The sequence below is a fragment of the Pteronotus mesoamericanus genome, unplaced genomic scaffold (assembly GCF_021234165.1).
Source record: "Pteronotus mesoamericanus isolate MK-2021 breed Mesoamerican mustached bat unplaced genomic scaffold, CSHL_Meso_final contig_42, whole genome shotgun sequence".
In the NCBI taxonomy this organism is placed as follows: Eukaryota; Metazoa; Chordata; class Mammalia; order Chiroptera; family Mormoopidae; genus Pteronotus; species Pteronotus mesoamericanus.
The window spans coordinates 14,262,993-14,282,458 of NW_026555157.1; the positions used below are offsets into that span (position 1 = coordinate 14,262,993).

The 19,466-nt window shown below is 35.4% G+C and overlaps 2 protein-coding genes across 3 annotated transcripts in view; one reads left to right on the top strand and one right to left on the bottom strand.

Annotated features, from left to right (window-relative positions):
- The window catches only part of NIT2 (nitrilase family member 2), a 48,211-nt gene extending 42,891 nt beyond the window's left edge, over positions 1-5,320 (top strand). The window contains exon 11 of one of the 2 annotated variants that reach the window (XM_054577369.1): positions 5,218-5,320. The gene's annotated coding sequence lies outside the window, so the exon portion shown is untranslated. Of the gene's footprint in view, positions 1-3,626; positions 3,701-5,217 lie in introns of those variants that run through there. The other variant, XM_054577366.1, reaches the window with a different exon arrangement.
- The window catches only part of TOMM70 (translocase of outer mitochondrial membrane 70), a 35,732-nt gene that overhangs the window by 9,035 nt on the left and 7,231 nt on the right, over positions 1-19,466 (bottom strand). The window contains exons 2-8 of the mRNA XM_054577365.1: positions 14,671-14,844; positions 12,338-12,464; positions 9,857-9,966; positions 6,932-7,080; positions 4,091-4,298; positions 1,699-1,833; positions 579-686 (exon numbers count right to left, since the gene is read on the bottom strand). Coding sequence (XP_054433340.1) covers positions 579-686; positions 1,699-1,833; positions 4,091-4,298; positions 6,932-7,080; positions 9,857-9,966; positions 12,338-12,464; positions 14,671-14,844 — 1,011 coding nt within the window. The remainder of the gene's footprint in view (positions 1-578; positions 687-1,698; positions 1,834-4,090; positions 4,299-6,931; positions 7,081-9,856; positions 9,967-12,337; positions 12,465-14,670; positions 14,845-19,466) is intronic.

Genomic DNA, 19,466 nt, shown 5'->3' on the forward strand with positions numbered 1-19,466 from the left:
TAGGTTTGTGTTAAGTGTACTCATGATGTTTGCAAAAAGACAAAATTGCTTAATGACACTTTTCTCAGAACATATCCTCATTGTTAAGTGGTGCATAACTGTAAATGTGTTTGTGACCCAATTTCTTTAAAATAATTCTTTTATGACTTAAGCTACAGAGCTGCTGGGAGTACCTCATTTCACTATAAATGGACTTATTTTCATCCCTGTGTTTCTGAATATTAATAGCTTTACAAAGGCGAGATGAAAGAGCTGTTATGTGGTGTCATGATTGCAGTTATTTCCTGAAAATTCTTTTGTTCTCTGTAACAGGTACAGTAGAGGAACAGGGTGAACAGGGCTATTCAGGAGACGGTTAAACATCTATTAGGATAAACTCAAATAACACATCCAGAGAAATACAGGAGCAGCATATGTACACACTTCTATTTCTCTAAACTAACATGTTTTCCCCCTATAGCCATCCTTTGGGGGAAAAAGAAAAAGATGATTTTGTAGATAACGAGATACTCATTTTTTGTTTACTATGGGGAAATAACAATGATGTGCAGTAGTACACAAGAGAAAGTAGAACCTACCAATGCGAAACATTTCTGAGCTTGTGCTAGAGCAGACTCAGGTCTTAATCTAATACATTCATCAAAATCTGCCACCGCTTCTTCAACTTGATCAAGCAGTATTTTCAGCTAAGAAAAGAAAACACATAAACACAACTCAAAATAAAGGTGCATCACAGTTAAGTACGTACTGTCCCTTATCACAGCTCAGCATAATTATTCATTATAAAATTATTTCTAGAAACAGTGAACTAGAAAATTTATAATTTTAAAGGAAAGCTTCTAAACGTAAAACTAGTATCCAATTTTTAAAAAAGCAGGATAAATCCATTTTGGAGGCGGGGGGGCAAGGCTGTTTTGATCACCCTTAAGCAAGAAATCCTTTCTTCTCGGAAACTTTAGGTAATTCTATACTTTCAAATTTCAAAGCAAATCAGACATCAAATAATTACCTTTGAAATAAATCTTAAGATACTACCAGTAAGAATCAAAATGTCAAGAATTTTAAGAATTTCAACACTTCTTCAAACCCTTCAGACAGAAATATTGGGTAAAAATTCTCCATTAGAAAGAACATCCCCTTTTCTGTTATTATATGGATAGCCCATGTGTTCCAACAAGTGATGTTATACAAGCAGAGTATCAAGCCATGTTTTCCCCAGATGAGGCTAAAATTATAAACTGTTTTCTTCACTATATATTTTTTACTAAAAAACAAATATGGAGATTATAAAACTCCTTTCGGAAAAGATTTTTTGTGTACTGCTTGGACAGTCCAGGCCTCTTTATTGCAAGAAGCCCTCAAATATCATTGTGTAGATTCTAGCATTAACTAAAAATGCTCAGTAAATGTTTTAATGTTCTACTCACTGAAAACCTGTGAGGTGGAAACACCTGAAAAATGAACTTTAACTGTCAAGCCAATATTTGTAGCCTTCCTTCTCTCCTTTTTAAAAATACTGAAATTATAAGAACAATGTTTGAGGGAGAACTAACTAAATGCCAAAACAAACTGTAATCCATTGTGATAGTTTGTTCAGAGCTATCAGAAGTAATATAAGAAAACTTTAAGACCTTCTCAAATATGGTGTCAAATTCCTCAGTTCAAAGGTCAGAACTGTTGGTAAGAAAATAGACCTACCTGTCCTCGGTGATGATACACATCTGCGTTCTGAGGGTCGATGTCAGCAGCCATGTTAAAATCCTGAGTAGACAACAAAGGCTGCTGCTGCTGCATGTACATGCTACCTCTTTTGATGAGCGCATTTGCTCGAAGCTACGTGCCCAAAATGAGAAAAGGTTCATCGTTACTACTTTTTATTCCAACTTAGTTTTTTAAAACAGCAGCAGTACTGAGATATAATTCACACACCATAAAGCTCACTCATTTGAAGTCAGGCGTTTTTAGTGTACCCACAGAGTGGTACAACCATCACCATAATCTAACTCCAGAACATCTTCATCATCCCCAAGAGAAACCTTATACGCATTAGCAATCACTCCTAATTTTCCCCTCTAATCTGTCAATCTACTTTCTATTTCTATGGATTTGTATATTCTGGACATTTCACAAAAATAGAATAGTCTTTTGTGTCTGGCTTCTTTCACTTGGTATAATGTTTTCAAGTTTCATTTGTGTTGTAGTGTGTATCAGTACTTCATTCTTTTTTATGGTTAAATATTTGTTTAGGAGAGGAACTGCTGGTCATAGTAACTCTGCTTATCTTTTTGATGAACTCCCAAACTAATTTCCAAAAGGATTTTTACCATTTTACATTCCTGTTGGCAATGTATGAAAGGTCCAACTTCTCTACACCCTCACCAATACTTTAATTGTCTATCGTTCTGACTATAGCCATTCTAGTGGGTGTAAAGTGATAGTTCATTGTGATTTTGACTTGAATTTCCCTAACAGTTAATGATGCTGAGCATCTTTTCATATCCTTATTGGCCATTTTAATATATTCTTTAGAGGAAATGCATATTCAGATCCTTTACCTGGTTTTAAATTGAGTTGTTTCTCTAAGAAGAGTTCTTTATATATTCTGGATACAAGCCCCTATTCCTATATATGATTTATATATATTTTCCCCATTCTGTGCAATGTATTTTCTACTTCTTGATGGCATCCCTTCAATCAAAAAAGTTTTAAATTTTGATGAAGTCTTTTCTTTGTTGTTGCTTGAGTTTTTGGTGTCATATCTAAGGAACCACTACCTAATCCAAGGTAATGAAGATCTCCTCCAATGTTTTCTTGTTGGAGTTTTATAGTTTTGGCTCTTGTATTTGAGTTCTTGACCCACTCGAGTTAATTTTTGTACATGGTATATGATAGACATCATTACTATTTTCCATTAAAACAAAAAAAACTCATGATCATAAAGCAAGATACAGATTTCTTCTCCAAAATCTCTTCTCGAGACAAAGTTACATATCAATGTCTTCCTGAATGAAACAAACAAGAATGCCCCACAATTATAACAAAAACACTGAACAGAACATATTTTTCATCATCAGGAACATCAGCAGGAAATAAAATTCAAGATAATATTACTGGGATATCTTAAAGTTTTAAAATCTCATTTTAAAAAGAACTCTAACAAATACCTAGTTGTAATTACTTCTGTTTACAAGACTTTTAGATACTTGTTAACAAATACTTAGGCCTGGATAACAATTTTTTTATTCCACAAAAAACACGAATGATTCACTTGGAGGTGAAAATGCAAGAGTTCATTACTTAATTCAATAAGGAAACAGACCACAGAGTTAACAAACTGGTAAGAAATGAAGTTATTTGGTAGCTAAGTTCTGTCATGTTACTCTGAATAGAAAGCTTACATAATTCAACAGACCTCCTAATCTTAATTATGAAACTACATATACATAAGAACACCTGGAAAATGAAAAACTGTTCCAATGACACAGCTGCAAAAACTGGGTACACTTCAGTATCTATATTGTATTTTTAGAAATTGCTTTTTTTCTTCATGTTAAAAATAAAAAATTATTGGCATCATCATAAACTCTTTTAGAATGTATTATTAAATGTGCTTATTTTTCTTTCAGGACACATGCCAGGGTTGTGGGCCAGGTCCCCAGTAGGGGGCACTCAGGAGGTACCCACACATTTATGTTTCCCTCTCTCCGTCCCTTCCCCTCTAAAAATAAATAAATAAAATCTTAAGAATGTGCTTATTTTTATTAAATGCATTTTATAACCTTGCACTGCACATTGTATGTGAAAGGATTACCTATAACATTATCCCTACCCAGACATAGCCCATCACCATAAGCAGTGCTACAAGGGGGAGGCGGAGGGAAGCGGCTTCCCCGTCCTAGCTAGAAATAAACATCACTGATACATACTGCAGTTTCAGTATGCCACCTCAATCATCATTAGGTGTGTTTCCTTCCCCAACAAAAACAGCCTTTCGGAGAATGGCAATTGAAATGCAAAAAAAAATTGGCAAAACAATATCTAAAAGCCTAATAAATTAATTTTCTCACACAGACACATTTTTTTAACATACCTTCACATTAGCTTCTTTCAGACTGATGACCTTATCTAAATCTGGTTTAGCGGCATTGGCATTGCCAATAAGCAGGTAGAAGGTCGCTCGTAGTAATAATGCTTCTGCCATGTATTTGCCTTGAGCATCTATTTCTTTTGAGCATTCACTTATGATCTTATCATAGTTTTCTTCTTCCATATACTGTTTGGCCTTTAAATATCCAGAACTGAAAATAAAAACAAACATAGGAAATTATTTACTAAGAGAGGATCAAATGCTAAAACTCACCACATTCACTATACCTAGTTTAAGCAAAGGTTCCTTAACAAGTCAGTCGGCCAGTGTGGCGCTGCCGGAGGGCAGGAGGGTAACACGGCTTCAGATTTAGACTGGAATTTCCTTGATCCCTTGCAGTTTTTAAAAAGGAAACAGCAGTCAGTGGCAGAAACCTAGGGTCACTGCCCAGGCCTGGACATTTAAATATGTGAAAAGATAACCTAATGACAGACTGCGACAAGGCAATCTTTATTCACCTTCATATATGTGGCAGGTTGGTGGCACTAACAGTTATTTCATGACTAACAGAAAGGACAGAGAAATAGGTAATAATCAAGTCAGTTCAGGGCCCCAGAGGCCAAACGAAGAGGTGTGACCCAAGCAAGCTGTGCTTTGTGAAGATCAGCAAGACCAGAAGAGAGCAGTAATTGAAGGGCTCACATCCAGAAGGTGAGCTGTTTTACCTGTAAGAACAGACCTAGAAAGAATAGGTGGAAATATCAAAGGGGCAAATTTAAAGGTAGATTCTTTCATTTAAAAAAAGGATGTTCTTAAAAAAAGGGCTTTAAAAGAACATCCTTCCCTACTTCTTAAAACGCAGTGACCACAATATCATCATTCTTCTAAGGACACTTGCAGATGGGATTTCTTTGAACTGAAAAGGAATTTATACTAGATGAACTTCAAAGAGGTCTTGCAAATATCAGGTACTATAAATTAAAGTTCATTTTCTCATTTCATGTTATATATTCTGAATAGAGAAAATGGGCAAATGACTTAAAGTTGTTGGTCAAAATCTTATAAACTCTGTGCTAATCTTTCCTACAATTACATTCTAATGCTCCCTATACTCTAATTTTGCTCCTCAGGTCACCAGGCTAAGAAAATATAATTATTAAATCATAATGGAAGTAATAATGATTCCTACTTACTGAGAACCTAAGTGTTAGATGCTTACGAACATAACCTTTAAACCTCACAATAACCCTCAAAGGTAAGTATAATCAGCTCCCGTTAAAAAACGATAAAGGTAAGGCATAAAATGGAATTCAAAAACTGGTCCAATTCCAGTTAGTGTTCTGGGGAGAGGTAGCTATGTCCCGCCACCTCTCAATGTAGCTTTTAGAATAATGGTATTACTTTACTTCATTGTAGTTTTTTTGGGACAAGGACTTTTCCCAACTACAAGTTCCTGAAAAGACCGAGTATCAACTAACTAAAATTTTAACATCTTGGCACAATTATGCACAGTATCCTCCCCCTTAAAAGGTGGCCAACAATGTTGGAAAAATTGGGAGATACAAATTAAAAGCAATCTGTTTCCTGGACCTGGAGAGTATAAGCGAAATAAGCCAGTCAGAGAAAGAGAAGTTCCTTAAGATTTCACTTACATATGGAATCTAATGAACAAAATAAAGTAACAAAATACAACAGACTCAAAGACTCAAAAGAGAACAGGTTGACAGCTGTTAGAGGGGAGTTGGGGGGCTATGTGAAAAAGGTGAAGGGATTAAGTAAACAGACAAAAGCACTTAGACACAGACAATAGCAAAGTGATTACCAGAGAGAAAGGAGGATGGGGGGAGGTAAAAGAGGGTAAAGTGGGGGATAAATGGTGATGGAAGGAGAGTTGACTTGGGGTAATGAACACACAATACAACATACCCATGATGTATTATAGAACTGTACACTTGAAACCTATATAATTTTATTAACTGATGTCACCCCAATAATTCAATTAAAAAATACCTAAAAACAAATAAACAAACAAAAAAAAACTAGAGACACTAAAAAAATTTAAAAATAAAATTTTTAAAAAAATCTGTTTTCTTAAACCTTCCAATATGCCATAGATGCAAAACTATGCTTTGCTACGGAAGTAACATTCCCTTTTCTTCCAAATTCACTTTAAAATGTCACTTTGGTAATTATAGTTTCTCTTACAGAAGAGAGCTAGATTTAACAGCAAACACAAGTATTGATAAATATAAATGAATTAAGAAGGCTAGATGGCTTATAGACTAAACCATATCACTGATCTCCAGCTGTATACATGGCACCCTACTATGCTCTCTACAAGAGCAAACACAAGAAGCCCAAGGAATGGCATTTTCCTAGGCAAGCAGAAAAAAACTTCGAAGAAAGTCACTTTTGGGTACTCCTAAGCATCTCACGGTTTATAAATTATAAACTTCCTTGCACTAAAACATCTGGATATTCAACAACATAATAATTCTCAAGTTACTGCCCCTATTCAAATATAGGCAATCACTTGACTGACTGGAAATCCACTTGGGGACATCATGCAGGACCCTAAAAGCAAGGCAGACTCCTGGCAGTAAAACCTTAAGTCACCAGATAAGTAATTCTCAGAGTGTAACAGACACATGTGAGAAGTATTTTTATTATAATAATGCTATCATTATATATGATTTTTATTGTATTTATATCTATATAGTTAGATTTTCTTTAGATGATTCAGATGATTCAGGCACTAGGGCTGCAAAAATAAACAAACTAACAAAAAGAAAACAAAAAACTCCCCCCAAAATAATAAGCAGATGCTATACTTGACACACTTACTTTTCTTTTACTTCTAAAGCTTCCCCTTCCTTGTCTTTATCTTCATCAGACTTCTCTCCTTTCAGCATGGGTTGAGATATTATATCATCAGTGAAAGAACTGAAGTATGATTTGATAAATTGTGGGGATGGCATCAGAGGTTCACGATTCTGAAATTTAATCATGTTTAAATACATCACAATGAGAAAATGCAAACCAAAAAAGCAGATACATTTGTAGAGCACTGAGAATGACTTATAAAAACTGTAATCTCTTTTCTAAAAATATTGTACTAATTTATTTTTAGAGAGAGAAGGGAGAGGGAGAAAATGTGTGGTTACTCTAACATGCCTCCCACCGGGGATCCAACCTGCAACCCAGGCATGTGCCCTGACTGGGAATCAAACCAGCAACCCCTTGGTTCGAAGGCCTGCACTCAATCCACTGAGCCACACCAGCCAGGACTCGAGTCTCTTTTTTAAATAACTGAGTAACATTAGGCTTTATACCACACGACAGCAGAAAGGTAAAGCTATCACTCTCAGCAGCTCAAAGCAGGTTTTAAGAGAGAGCCCTTCCTCTCTCCAAAGATGTAAAATATTAAGAACTCTTCGAACCACTCACTAAAGGTTAAAGTAAAAGAAGCTGAAATCTTGAACACAGGAGGCAAGTAACTGCTGACTCAAAATTATCTCCTTCTCCTGGTCCCTGTCCTAGGACTAACACTCAGTTTACCACTCAAGACCATGTCTTACACAGGTGCTAAAATGTTACAAATGGTCCACATCCCAGGGGCTTCCATCTGTCCTACAGCTGTACTGCACCTGAAGATCTCTCCATTACAGTTCATGCCACTAAAAGTCAAACGCAATCACATTTCCTGTTTGAAGTATTATTTTTTGGCATAGCAACCGTACTCATTATTAAAGGAGTATTTTTTTCTTATAGTACAATTATGATGCTAAAATTTTAAAGAGAGAAGAGACAGTATCAGCCAAAGGACTCTCATAATATATATTGGATCCTTTATTTACAAAATCCAACCAAAAAAATTTTAAATGAAAATATGTTATTTTAAAGTGTATATCAGATATCATTTCTGTTAGTTTGGTAGATTTAATACCTGTAGTTAAAGGAGGAAAGAAAGGAACCTGGCTAAGTAAATGATCTCATGATCTTGGATATATGAGACTGTGACAGAAAACTGAATAGGACATCAAAAGGAAAGCCTGTATCTACGTGCTCTCTCTGGGGAAGATTCAGTACATCTTAATTTAGATTACACAAGTAAATATATTAAGTCAAATGGTGACTCACCAAGAGACAAATATGCCTAACTTCAGCATTTCACTAAAGATTTTGAGTATGAATATATAGTGGTAATCATTTAGCACTTCAGGGGAAAAACTTAAATAGAACATTTTTTAAAAAGAGAAAAATTTAAATAGCGCTCACTGGAGGCTGAGTAAATAATGTCTTTTAGTTTTCTATTTCAGCTTAGAAATGAAGCTATCACCACCTCCCTGCCTTCGCCAGAGTTATAAATTTAAAATGAAAATAATGTTACAAGTAATGGACTTAAGTACCAAAGGAACAAGATATAAATCTAGCTCTGCCACTTACTAGCTATGTGATCTTTCACATGTCATTTTTGGTTTGGTTATCTCTAAAATGCCAATAAAAATATGCCTTATTTATCTTACAGGGTCATTGTAAAAACAAAAACAATAACATGAAAAGTGTTTTGTGGTTTACAAAGTGGCATACGGATTAGAAAATACATGTGCAAACTGATTTGAAACTATGTAAATGAAGGCTAATTTATATTTTCTTACCACCCTGCAATTCAACCAGTACAATTACTCAGTAATAATATATAAGGAAACACATGGAAACTGGGTTCCATCAAAGTTCAATTTGTGAGACTCTAACAAGATATCGTACAGTGTTTTGAGGAATAACAGTTCTATGAAATGCTTGAGAAGAAGGAAAGGATCCATAGTTTAAGGAGACTGAGAACCACTGTAACTGTTTTCCTCCTAGAGATTCACAACGCATCCTAGCACAGGAAAGTCCTGCAGTGAAGGAACCCATTTTAACTGTTTAACTCAGTTAATATTTGAAAATGTTAAGTTAAAAACAGAACAGCTTGTTAAAATTAATTTAAAAGAAGAGCAAGTTTATGATTAAAGAAAAAAAGAAACAACTGCTAAAGACTAAAATTCAGCAGAAAATCTCCAGTGCTATTTAGTGATGATGTGGACCGCCTACAGCACCCTACCCATAGCCTTCCGTGACACTTTACCATGCTATGCCTTTTATGCTTATTATGGTCTCCCTTACTAAACTGTAATTCTATAAGGGCAAGGACCATGTCTTTGTACCCACCCTTCTAAAATTCCCGCCATGGAGCTTTGTTAAAAAAATTAAAAAATGTTTCCTGAATTAAACCATCTGTTGCTGACTACTTAAAACTAATACCCGTTCATACAGCGCAACTTTAAAAAGTTTTATGATATAGAACACAATTGGCAAATACTTTCTATAAAAGGCCAGAGAGTAAATATATTTGTGACAGCCTCTGTCACAACCACTTGACTCTGCTATTGTAGCTTAAAAGCAGCCAAAAATAATGTGAGTGGCTGACTTCCAATAAAACATTATTTGTAAAAACAGGTGGCAGACTGGCTTTGGCCTGTAGGCCATTGTTTGGCAACTCCTAATATAGATGTATTCTTTCAATATTCTCCAGGTGAAATAATGAACATAGCCTACCTCTTATTAAAAAAAGAAGCCACAAAAACTCAAGTTTTAAAGAAAAATAAATATAATTCAGATCCAATTGCAGTTATCATTACAATTGCACCCAAATTTAACCAGTATAAATTAGAAATGTCCACTTACAATGTATACTCTCCCTCTATTAACTAACTTAGATTAATTTACCTTGTATTTTTCTTTGGCTTTCTCTTTTCCAAGAAGTTTAAGAACTTTATCAGCTAACAACATGCTTTGTTGATTTTGGAACCCTTCTAATATACACACAGCAGTGACATCTAGAAATGATGGAAAAACAAGGGTTAAGTATGAAATTAGTGCAAAGATGATCAGCAGCATCAAAGGGCACAGTGTTACATTGGAAAGCCAAATAAATTCATAGCCTTACATAGCTATCAATTTCATTTCCAATGAACTGATTCTTAACACTTTAGTTTTATAATTGGGCTGGCCAAAAAAGTCCATTACATTTTTTTCCCTGTAAAATAAAACATTTTTCATTTCCACTAATAACTTTATTGATTTGGATGTTTTGAGTATGTGGCTATCTCCTGCTATTGGCTTCTAGTGGGTAGAGGCCAGGGGTGCTGCTAAACATCTTCCAACACAGAAGACAGCCCTACAGCAAAGAATTATTTGGCCAAAATGTCAGTAATACCAAGAAACTTCAAAACCACTTTTGACATGTTCAATCAGTCACAGCACCTTCTCCATACACTGCACCAATCTTTTTTTTTTTTTTTTTGCATCTCAGTGTGTTTTTACCTTTCTTAAAATAATAAAGCATAATATGCCAAAAATGTTGCATATTTTCTTCCATCTTCAATGTAAAAACGGCTACACAAAAATTCACCAATTTTGAAAAATCGTTTCAAAGTTAAAGACAACTATGTACTACTAGAGCCATTGTTCAGAAAGAACGTAATGGAATTTTTGGCCAACCCAATACTCTATGACCAAACTCAAAGCTCGGAAAGTCATCCCACTTCCATGGAGTTCACTTTCCTCCCCTGTGAAGTGAAAGGGACTGTAATACATGACTTGTGATGTTTCTCACCGCACTAACATTTTACATAGCAAATAAAACAAGGAATCCAGGAACATTCTCTTTGGGCCAGTAACTAAAGGCTAAATCAACATAATGAGGCTTTCTCACATCTGGGCTTTTTTATAGGCCTCAGGGTTATTCCTTGTTTCCAGAGTCACCTTGCCAGGGCTCTCAATTAAATCTGCTTCAAAATAGCGTTTTCATCTGGTTATGTCACACCTTAAGACACAGTGGTTTAAAATTTAAAAGATCAGTTGTTCCTTAGTCCTTTAACCTTTCATTCAAAGTACTAAAACAATGGCTGTTCACTTTTTCTGAACTCAATTTCTTAACAATTTCAAATCCTTGCTTCTCCAAACAAGTCTTTCTGCTGTTATGCTCCCTTGATAGCCTGTCTAGTGCCAGTATCCTGTCTTTTTTCCCATTCCATTTCTCCTATTAAAATCTATCTAACCTCCTCTCTACAAATTATGTTAATAAATTTGAGATCTCACTCAAAACTCAGAATTCTTTTTTCCAAAGCAACACTCCCTCCACCCACTACCACAGTTTGCGACACCATAAAACCTCAAATTTTCCCAAAATGTTCTCTAAACCACTCTCACTTGACAATCCAGACTTTTATAAATAAAACAAGGTTTTCCTTTTAAATAAGTTATTAAAAATAATTATGACTAAATCTTCTGATTATTCATGGTATTAACTTTGTAAGATTTAATAAATGTGTAGTGAAATGTACTTTTAAATTGTAGAAATTACATTTTTGTTTAGCTCCATGTCACCCAGAAGAATGTATAGCACTTTAAAACACTCAGCGATCTACACTCTAATTGAAGTTTTGGTAGAATATTTACAGTATTTACTAAAAATGGTAAATTCACTTCATGCTTTGTACCAATTACATAATTTCTAAATGGGTATAAAATAATGTTTGAAAAATACCAAGGGCAAAATACCAAAGTGTTTTCTTTAATGATTCATCTCAAAATTATTTCACATTTACACAGGATATTAACTGAAGACTTGAAGAATCTTGAAAACACTATTACTTATTAAAACCTCTTTTCTGACTTCTTATTCATGGAATTACACTGATGTGCTCATTAGATGCCAAATTTAAAATGTACAGTGTATAAACTCCAAATCTTAATATTCATTTATTTTTTTCTCATTTTTTCATTGCTTTTAGAGAGAGGGAGAGAAAAACATTGATGTGGGAGAAACATCTACTGGTTGCCTCCTTTACACCCTGGGACTGGGGACTGTACACACCTGGACCAGATATCAAACCAGCAACCCAGGCATGTGCCCTGAGTGGGAATCGAACCCACAACCTTTTGGTTACAGGACAACACTCTGACCAACTGAGTCACACAGGCCAGGACAAATCTTAATATTCATTTAACTTCATAGCTGGGAACAGAGATAATACTCAAATATCAGCAATGTCAATTTAAACCAGAAAATTAAGTCTCAATTGGGGAAGCGCTGAACTTTTAATAAAACTGATTTCTCTAGTCTCAGTCAGAGTTTCATATAAATTTACCAGTGACTACAAAGCCGTTAGTAATTTTCATAAGGAAATACAAAAATACCCTCACCTTCTAAACATTCCTTCTTATTGTCTAGCTTCTCGTGGGCTTTTGCACGTCTAAAGAGAGCTTTCACATATTTGGGATTAAGTTCAACAGCCTTTGTACAATCTTGTGCCACCTCTTTCCATTTTTGCTGCAATTGAAAGTATTAAAAAAAGTCACACTAAAGGAAGCACTGTTCAACAGAAATCAGTTTTCCAAACTTAGCAGGCTGAGTGTTAAGAGTCCCACAATACAAAAAATTTTTTCTATACATACAAAGAATTAATATCCACAATACATTACAATAGCTCATATGAATACTTGCAACCTAGTTTAAAATAGCGAAAGAACATGCTTAGGCCATCTTTCTACCATAAAATCTACAAACCTACCTGCCTCTATGTGCTCATATCATCTCCTTCTTCTTCCTGTTAGAACCGAGGAAGCGCCCCTCTTCTTAAGAGGCCAACCCTCCGCTTATAGATCCACATTCTCCGCACTTCAAGGACTTCACTGTTAGCCCAGCTCTCCATCACTCTGCTTCTCTACTGAATCAGTCCCATGAGCATAAAAACACTTGCTCTAGTATTTTCCACCTTTTAAAAACCCTCCGTCAATTCCATAAATCCCTGCAGCTATTATCCCCGTTCCTTAGCTCCTCTTTGTTGCCAAATCACGAGAGTTACCACTCTGATTTCTACCAACTTCACTGGCCGCACCTTCACAATCCTTCACTGAATTCTCCCTCTCTACCTGAAGTCTACATGCTAGAATCTCCAAGGCCTCATCTCTTTCCCTAAGTGATCACATCTATTGTTCTGGCATTATCTAACATCTAAAATCAGATGATTCCCATATTTAACAGTTTGGCCCAAACCACTCTCCTAAAATAGAGACATTTCTCAAGTCAACTGTCTACTTAGCCTTCTCATTTCTTCCCCACCCCACTATCATTAAAATTCCTGCTTCCTTTCACCCTTCACATCCAGTGCTGTTAAACTTTAGCTTTCCTTCATGTCTCACCTAAGTTATTACAACATCCTTACTTAAGTTTTCCTACCTTCACTCTCACCTCCCTCCAATATAGTCTTGACAGAACAGCAAAAGCAACAGGTGATGTTTCTGTCCTACTTAACACCCTTAAATATTTCCCATTACACTTAGGATCAAATCCAAACTCTTTACTATTGCAAAGCTTTGCTTGATCCAGCCTCTGCTATTTCTCTCAATTTCATCTCTTTACACTCGGTATCCTTTACAGTTCATTAATCACACCAAACTCTTTCCTGCCTCAGAGCATTTACACATACCATTTCTAGTATTTATAACACTCTTTTCCCCACTATTTTATGCACCAACCTCATTTCCAGTCATTCCTCCAGAATCATGTGTCTTTCAAAGCATTTATCAAAACATCATTTAGTTTATTGCTTAGCTATCCTCAAGTTCTATGTCTAATTGTTTGCTTCTATAGACCCAGCTCCTACCATAGTAACCTTCCACATATGACACAGTCAATAAAATTTGGTTGAATAGACAAATGCAGAGAATACAAATGTCCAATAAACATAGAAAAGGATGGTCAACTTCAGCAACATCTGAAAAACTGCAGATAAAAACAATGAAACAGTATTTTTCTCCTACCAAAGTAGAAAATATTAACACTGATAATCAGAGTCAGCAAGAACAGTGAATAGCAAGCATGCTCATTTGCTCGTGTTTTTGTTGAAAGGTGGTATTGACGCTATCTTTTTATATTTCAATCTCTAGAATTTTATCCTCCCAAAAATATGCAAAAAATACTTCAAAAATATTTACTGCAGCATTGAATGCAATAGGGACAAGAGGAATCAATCTAAACGTTCAACAACAGAAAGATGTTTTCCACTGTACAATCATACAGCAGCAACCACAGCTTTTTAAAAAGAACGAAAACAGTTCTATGTGTGTTGTGAAAGCTGTACATGATATAGCGGCAACTGAAAAAATATGCTGCAAACAATCATCTGTGTAATAGGGCCTCATGTTGTTTCCCTGCCCTCTAACTTTGCTACAAACACATACATGGAGACAAAAAGTTTAAGAAATAGCCTCAAACTATTAAGGAGAATATTGTCACCAGAAACTTTAGATTTCTGTATTATTTAATTTTATAAAATCTGATATATATAACTTTGGGTTACATTTGTAACAAGCAAAACTGAAGTTTGTTCTCAAAAGAGTTATGCAGTTAAAAGATATAAAAATAAAACAAAAATCTTTTAATTTCAAGACTTCAAAAAATGTATTTGAGTGGCATTACCTAAAACATCATACAAAAAAAAAAGAACAGAAAAAAAACAACCTAGGATACCTACCAACTGTTCAAAGGCAGCAGCTCTGTTTTGATAAAACGTGGAAAGGTCAACATTCTTCTCTGCAGGGCACAAACTGATAGCCTCTGTATAGCACTGAATAGCTTGTTCATATTTCCCTGCTTTAAAATATTTGTTGCCTTTGTTCTTGGCTGCTTGGGCTCTATCAAGAGAGTTCTGAAATGAGAGGAAATAATTATTAAGTACTAGTGAATGCTCAGGAATAGATACAGATCACAGTGATTAAATGACAACCTGACAGAAGATAGAAGGGTAGAATGGTTTTTTACAGTGAAAGTTTCTTCATATAAATATCTTCATGGGATAGAGTCTCAGTAACAAGACTGCTATATTAAAAGATTGATATATTTTAAAAACACTCAGACCTTTCCCCCCAAAAGGCTGTAGCGCTTTAAGGTACCACTTTCCTGCTAGCGACAGGTGTGATCACTACCTTTTATTATTCCAGTCTAATAGAGATAAAACAGTGGTTCTCAATCAGGGGTCATTTTACCTTCTAGAGCACACTGACAAAATGTCTGAAGACATTTTGATGTCACAGCTGAGACAGGGTGGGGAGCTACTGGTACCTAGTGGACAGACACCAGGAATGCCTCCAACATTCTGCAAGGCACAGAACTGCACCCCACAACAGAGAATTATCAGATTCAACTGTCAATAGTGCCAACGTTGAAAAATTTGGACACAAGATAAAATTCCAATATTATTTTAATTAGCATTCTCCTCACTACTAATGAATTTGGGGTTTTTTTCATGTTTATTGGCTATTTGGTTTTCTTATTCTGAAAACCACTTATTTATGCATGTTGTTATTTTCCTTTTAGACTGTCAATAGTGTAGAACAGACACTGGAAACATTTTGCCCTCTTCATTGCAAGTATCCCAAATTTATTGTTTGCTCATCAATAAATTTTTGCACTACCTTTGTCTCAGAGTCTGATTCTGGAACACTGAACTTACACACTTACGTACAATACAAGAGTTGGTAGTTAATCCCCATTAAGGACAGTCGTGAACATGCCGATCAATACATGGGAAATATCTTTGTAGACAAATCAAGTTGTCCATGGTCCTGCTACTGGGTCCGAGAGCTTTGTGGCATGTCTCTACCCAAAACTCTTGTTTGTCAACATCATTCCACTTTAACAAATGTGATTATGAAAGAATCCATATATCTCCAACAGGTGAGCACTGACAAATCAAAAGCAGAAGAGAAGTGGCTGCTCCCTCAAATAACTTACAGGGGCTTGCAGTGAAGCTGCTTAGGGCCCAGAGCATCTCAGTCACGAAGAGAAGATAACAACCCTTTTTTTCTATCTGTTCTTTTCTCCCTTCCTCTCACTTCATTTTTCTTCACTGCATTTTTCTGTATTTACCTTTTGTTTCCCTTCTCCTTTAGTCTGACTACAGCTATATTAGTTTTTAAAGTACAGTGTGCAAAGAATTTGTAGGAAACTATCTACAATCAGACATACTAAACAGCTAGCTGGTGTCAACAAGGAACATGCGTATTTTAAAACTAGGATATGGGAGAATGAAAGAAACGAAATAAAGCACAAATAAATTAATAGATGAATATAAACTCTTCTGTTTGTCAATAACTTTAATCATCTTCCATAGACTTGGGCAGTAAAAATCCTCAGCACAAGAAATCCAAATTAGAAGACAACTGGGAAGCTCTTATGTAGCTATGGACTTGGGGAAGGAAGGTGACAATTAAGGTGATTGCTGGAAACTGCATTTGAAGCAACCTCCACATTCCTTCCAGTCCACTGAAAAAAGAAGTCAGACTGGAGTAGGGCTGTGTCAGCCATGAGTGAGCATCCCTACATCCAGAAACCAGTGACAAGCATACCTTCCTTGTCTCTCAAGAGACCACACTGTCGAGAATTGCTAACATAAAGGAAAATTAATACCATAAAAGAGAGGTATCAAATTCAAATAGAAAATCAGTATTTATGAAAAAATAAACTAAGCAAACAGAAAATTTCGCATCAGACGAATATGAGGCTATCGGTCATTTTAAAAAAGGGCTGATTTTAAAGGGCACCAATTAGACATCTTGAAATTGAAAAAGGATTATAACAATTCAGTGGATGGACTGTATATATTAGAATAGGCATAACTGAGGAAAAAAACTGTATATTAGAATGGGCATAACTAAGGAGCCAAGAAAGTCTGCCATAATGTAATAAAAAAGGAGGATAGGAAAGTGTGTTTGGAGGAAAAGTTAAACAACATGTAAGTATAAACCCAAAAGTTCCAACATCTTCCCTATCTGAGGTTTGGAAGGAAAGGCACAGAAAGGAGTATCTAAGGAAACATTAGAACCAACCTGGTGTCAGACACCAACATAAGGTACTAAAAAAAAAAAGGAAAAAGGAAAAAGAGGTAAATACTTAGAAGTTCAGAAGATTATCTTGAACTTAAAATCATATTCCTAACCAAACTAACACATTTATGGTTGAACACAAGAACAGAAACAGAAGTCTACAACTTCCTCAGCATTAAAAATAAACCCCTAGGTGGGTAAGATGATCAATACAACAAAAAGCAGGAGGGAGTTGGGTAAAGGAAAAAACAAAAAGCAGGGTACTTCTGGCAGGAATATTAAATATGTCGATAATAACAATACATATAAATAGGTTAAATCTCCATTATTAAAAAATTTTCAAACTATTTAAAATTAAAACATAACTACATGCTGCCTTATAGGGCATGGCCTAAAGCAAAATGACAAGTAAAACAAAAATGTGAAGAAGTTACAGAAGGCAACTGCTAACAAAAAGAAGGCAGTAGCAATAAAATACCATTCAGAAGACTTGGAGCACAGAACAGCAATTTTATTGACAAAAGGTACAATCTGCCAAGAACACACCAATCAGGAACCCCCTAGGCTTAATAAAACTTCAAATTAATGAAACTCAATTACTTTTGACATCAAATACAAAGAAAAACACTTTCAATTTCTTGCAAAAAGTTTACAATGTTTCTAAGTCACTGAAAACATGGCTAATACACATCCTAAAACACTAGGGTCTGTTTATATAGAAAATAATGTGGCATATTAAATGCATGTGAGAGGTATGTTTGACTACAAACACACTGAAGATTTATTTAGTATTTTTCCTAAAGATATGCAGATTAAATAGAACATTCTCCCGGCAAACCTTGTCTCACTAGCACAAACAAGTAATGAAGTCTTTTCAGTCTACTAGAAGTTAAAGACCAAATGATATCACACTGAACACAAGGAGAGGTAGCAAGGGCTGACAAATTAAAAAGATAGAGGGCCCTGGCTGGTGTGGCTCTGTGGACTGAGGCACCAGCCTGCAAAACAAAAGGTTGCTGGTTTGATTCCCAGTCAGGGCACATGCACAGGTTGTGGGCCAGGTCCCCAGTAGGCAACCACACATTGATGTTTCTCTTCTTCTCTTTCTCCCTCCCTTCTCCTCTTTCTAAAAATAAATAAGTAAAAATTTTTTTTTTAAAAAAGAAAGGAATATGGATAGATACACAAGGCTTCGCTTAGAAATACAGATACTTATTTGTATTGAGCAAAGTCTAACTCAACCTAAAACCAAGCAACTGAATCTTTCAATTAGCTATTTACCTCCATTTGGTCAAGTTTCATAACAGCTTCCTTTCTAAAATTATTACAAATTCTTTAACTCCTAAAGCCAAAATCAGAAGCTGTTAATTTCCTTTCCCTATTGTACTGTAGGGGGCAAAAAAAAACACAATGCTCTGAACGATGTTAAGTGTAAAAAGACCCAATTACATAGGCAAAAGACAAAATTGCAAATTTTCTTCCACTGTACCTCCACTGCCCATCCAAAAGGCAACCAAACCACTTTCATATAGCTTTGGATCTTGGTCAACGACCCTATCCTATCACCTTCTGCTCACTGCACCCCTCCCTCCATTACTTTCTGCACAACTGCTTCCCTTCATTAATAAAATGGCAGAAAGAATGACATTTCAACACGCACAGCAGAGAAAAGTTCATTATTTTGTCCCACTGATGGAATTTAGGACAAAAAGCTGGTTAGCACAATGCCAGATTATCAATCACCACCAGCTATGGCAAAAACTGGATCCTATTTTCACAAGTTTTGAGATCAATACTAGGCAAAAGTTAAAATAAATGCACTGGAGAAAAAAATGTTTAAAGCTCCTAAGGAGATAAAAACTACAATGTAATTTGTTACTAGAAATCACTTTTGGTTAGGGTAATCCTTTTAAGGTTCTAAACATTCCATACCATTTTACACTAAATTTCTGTGAAAATGCATCCTTCCCCTGCATTTCTTACAAGAAATTAGTTTCTAATTGAAAGACATTTTAACGAGTAAGCTGAACTGTCAGTTCCTGCTCAAAACCCTCCAGTAACCTCCCACTGCCACTGTTGACATGCAGGAACTTCAAACTCCCATTACTGGCCTCCTACATGTAACTTTGGTAGGTTCAAAAAATTCTAATCTCTTTCTAAAAGAAAAAAAAAAGTTGGAAGGATTAGGTACTATGTATTCAATTTCCGTGAGCAATATATGGTCATTAATTTAAACTTAGTGAATACTGGTAAGAACACAGGTGAATTATGAAGAAGATATCCATTTTTGCCTAGTATATCAATCAAAGTATTACTTAAACTACTAGAAAACTTAGCTTTTTCCACCCAAGATTTGAGTAAATTTCATCTCGTCATAATAAATGTCCACCAGAGTCAACTACATGACCCTGTGCTTCTGCTTGACGAATTCAACAAATATTTAGAG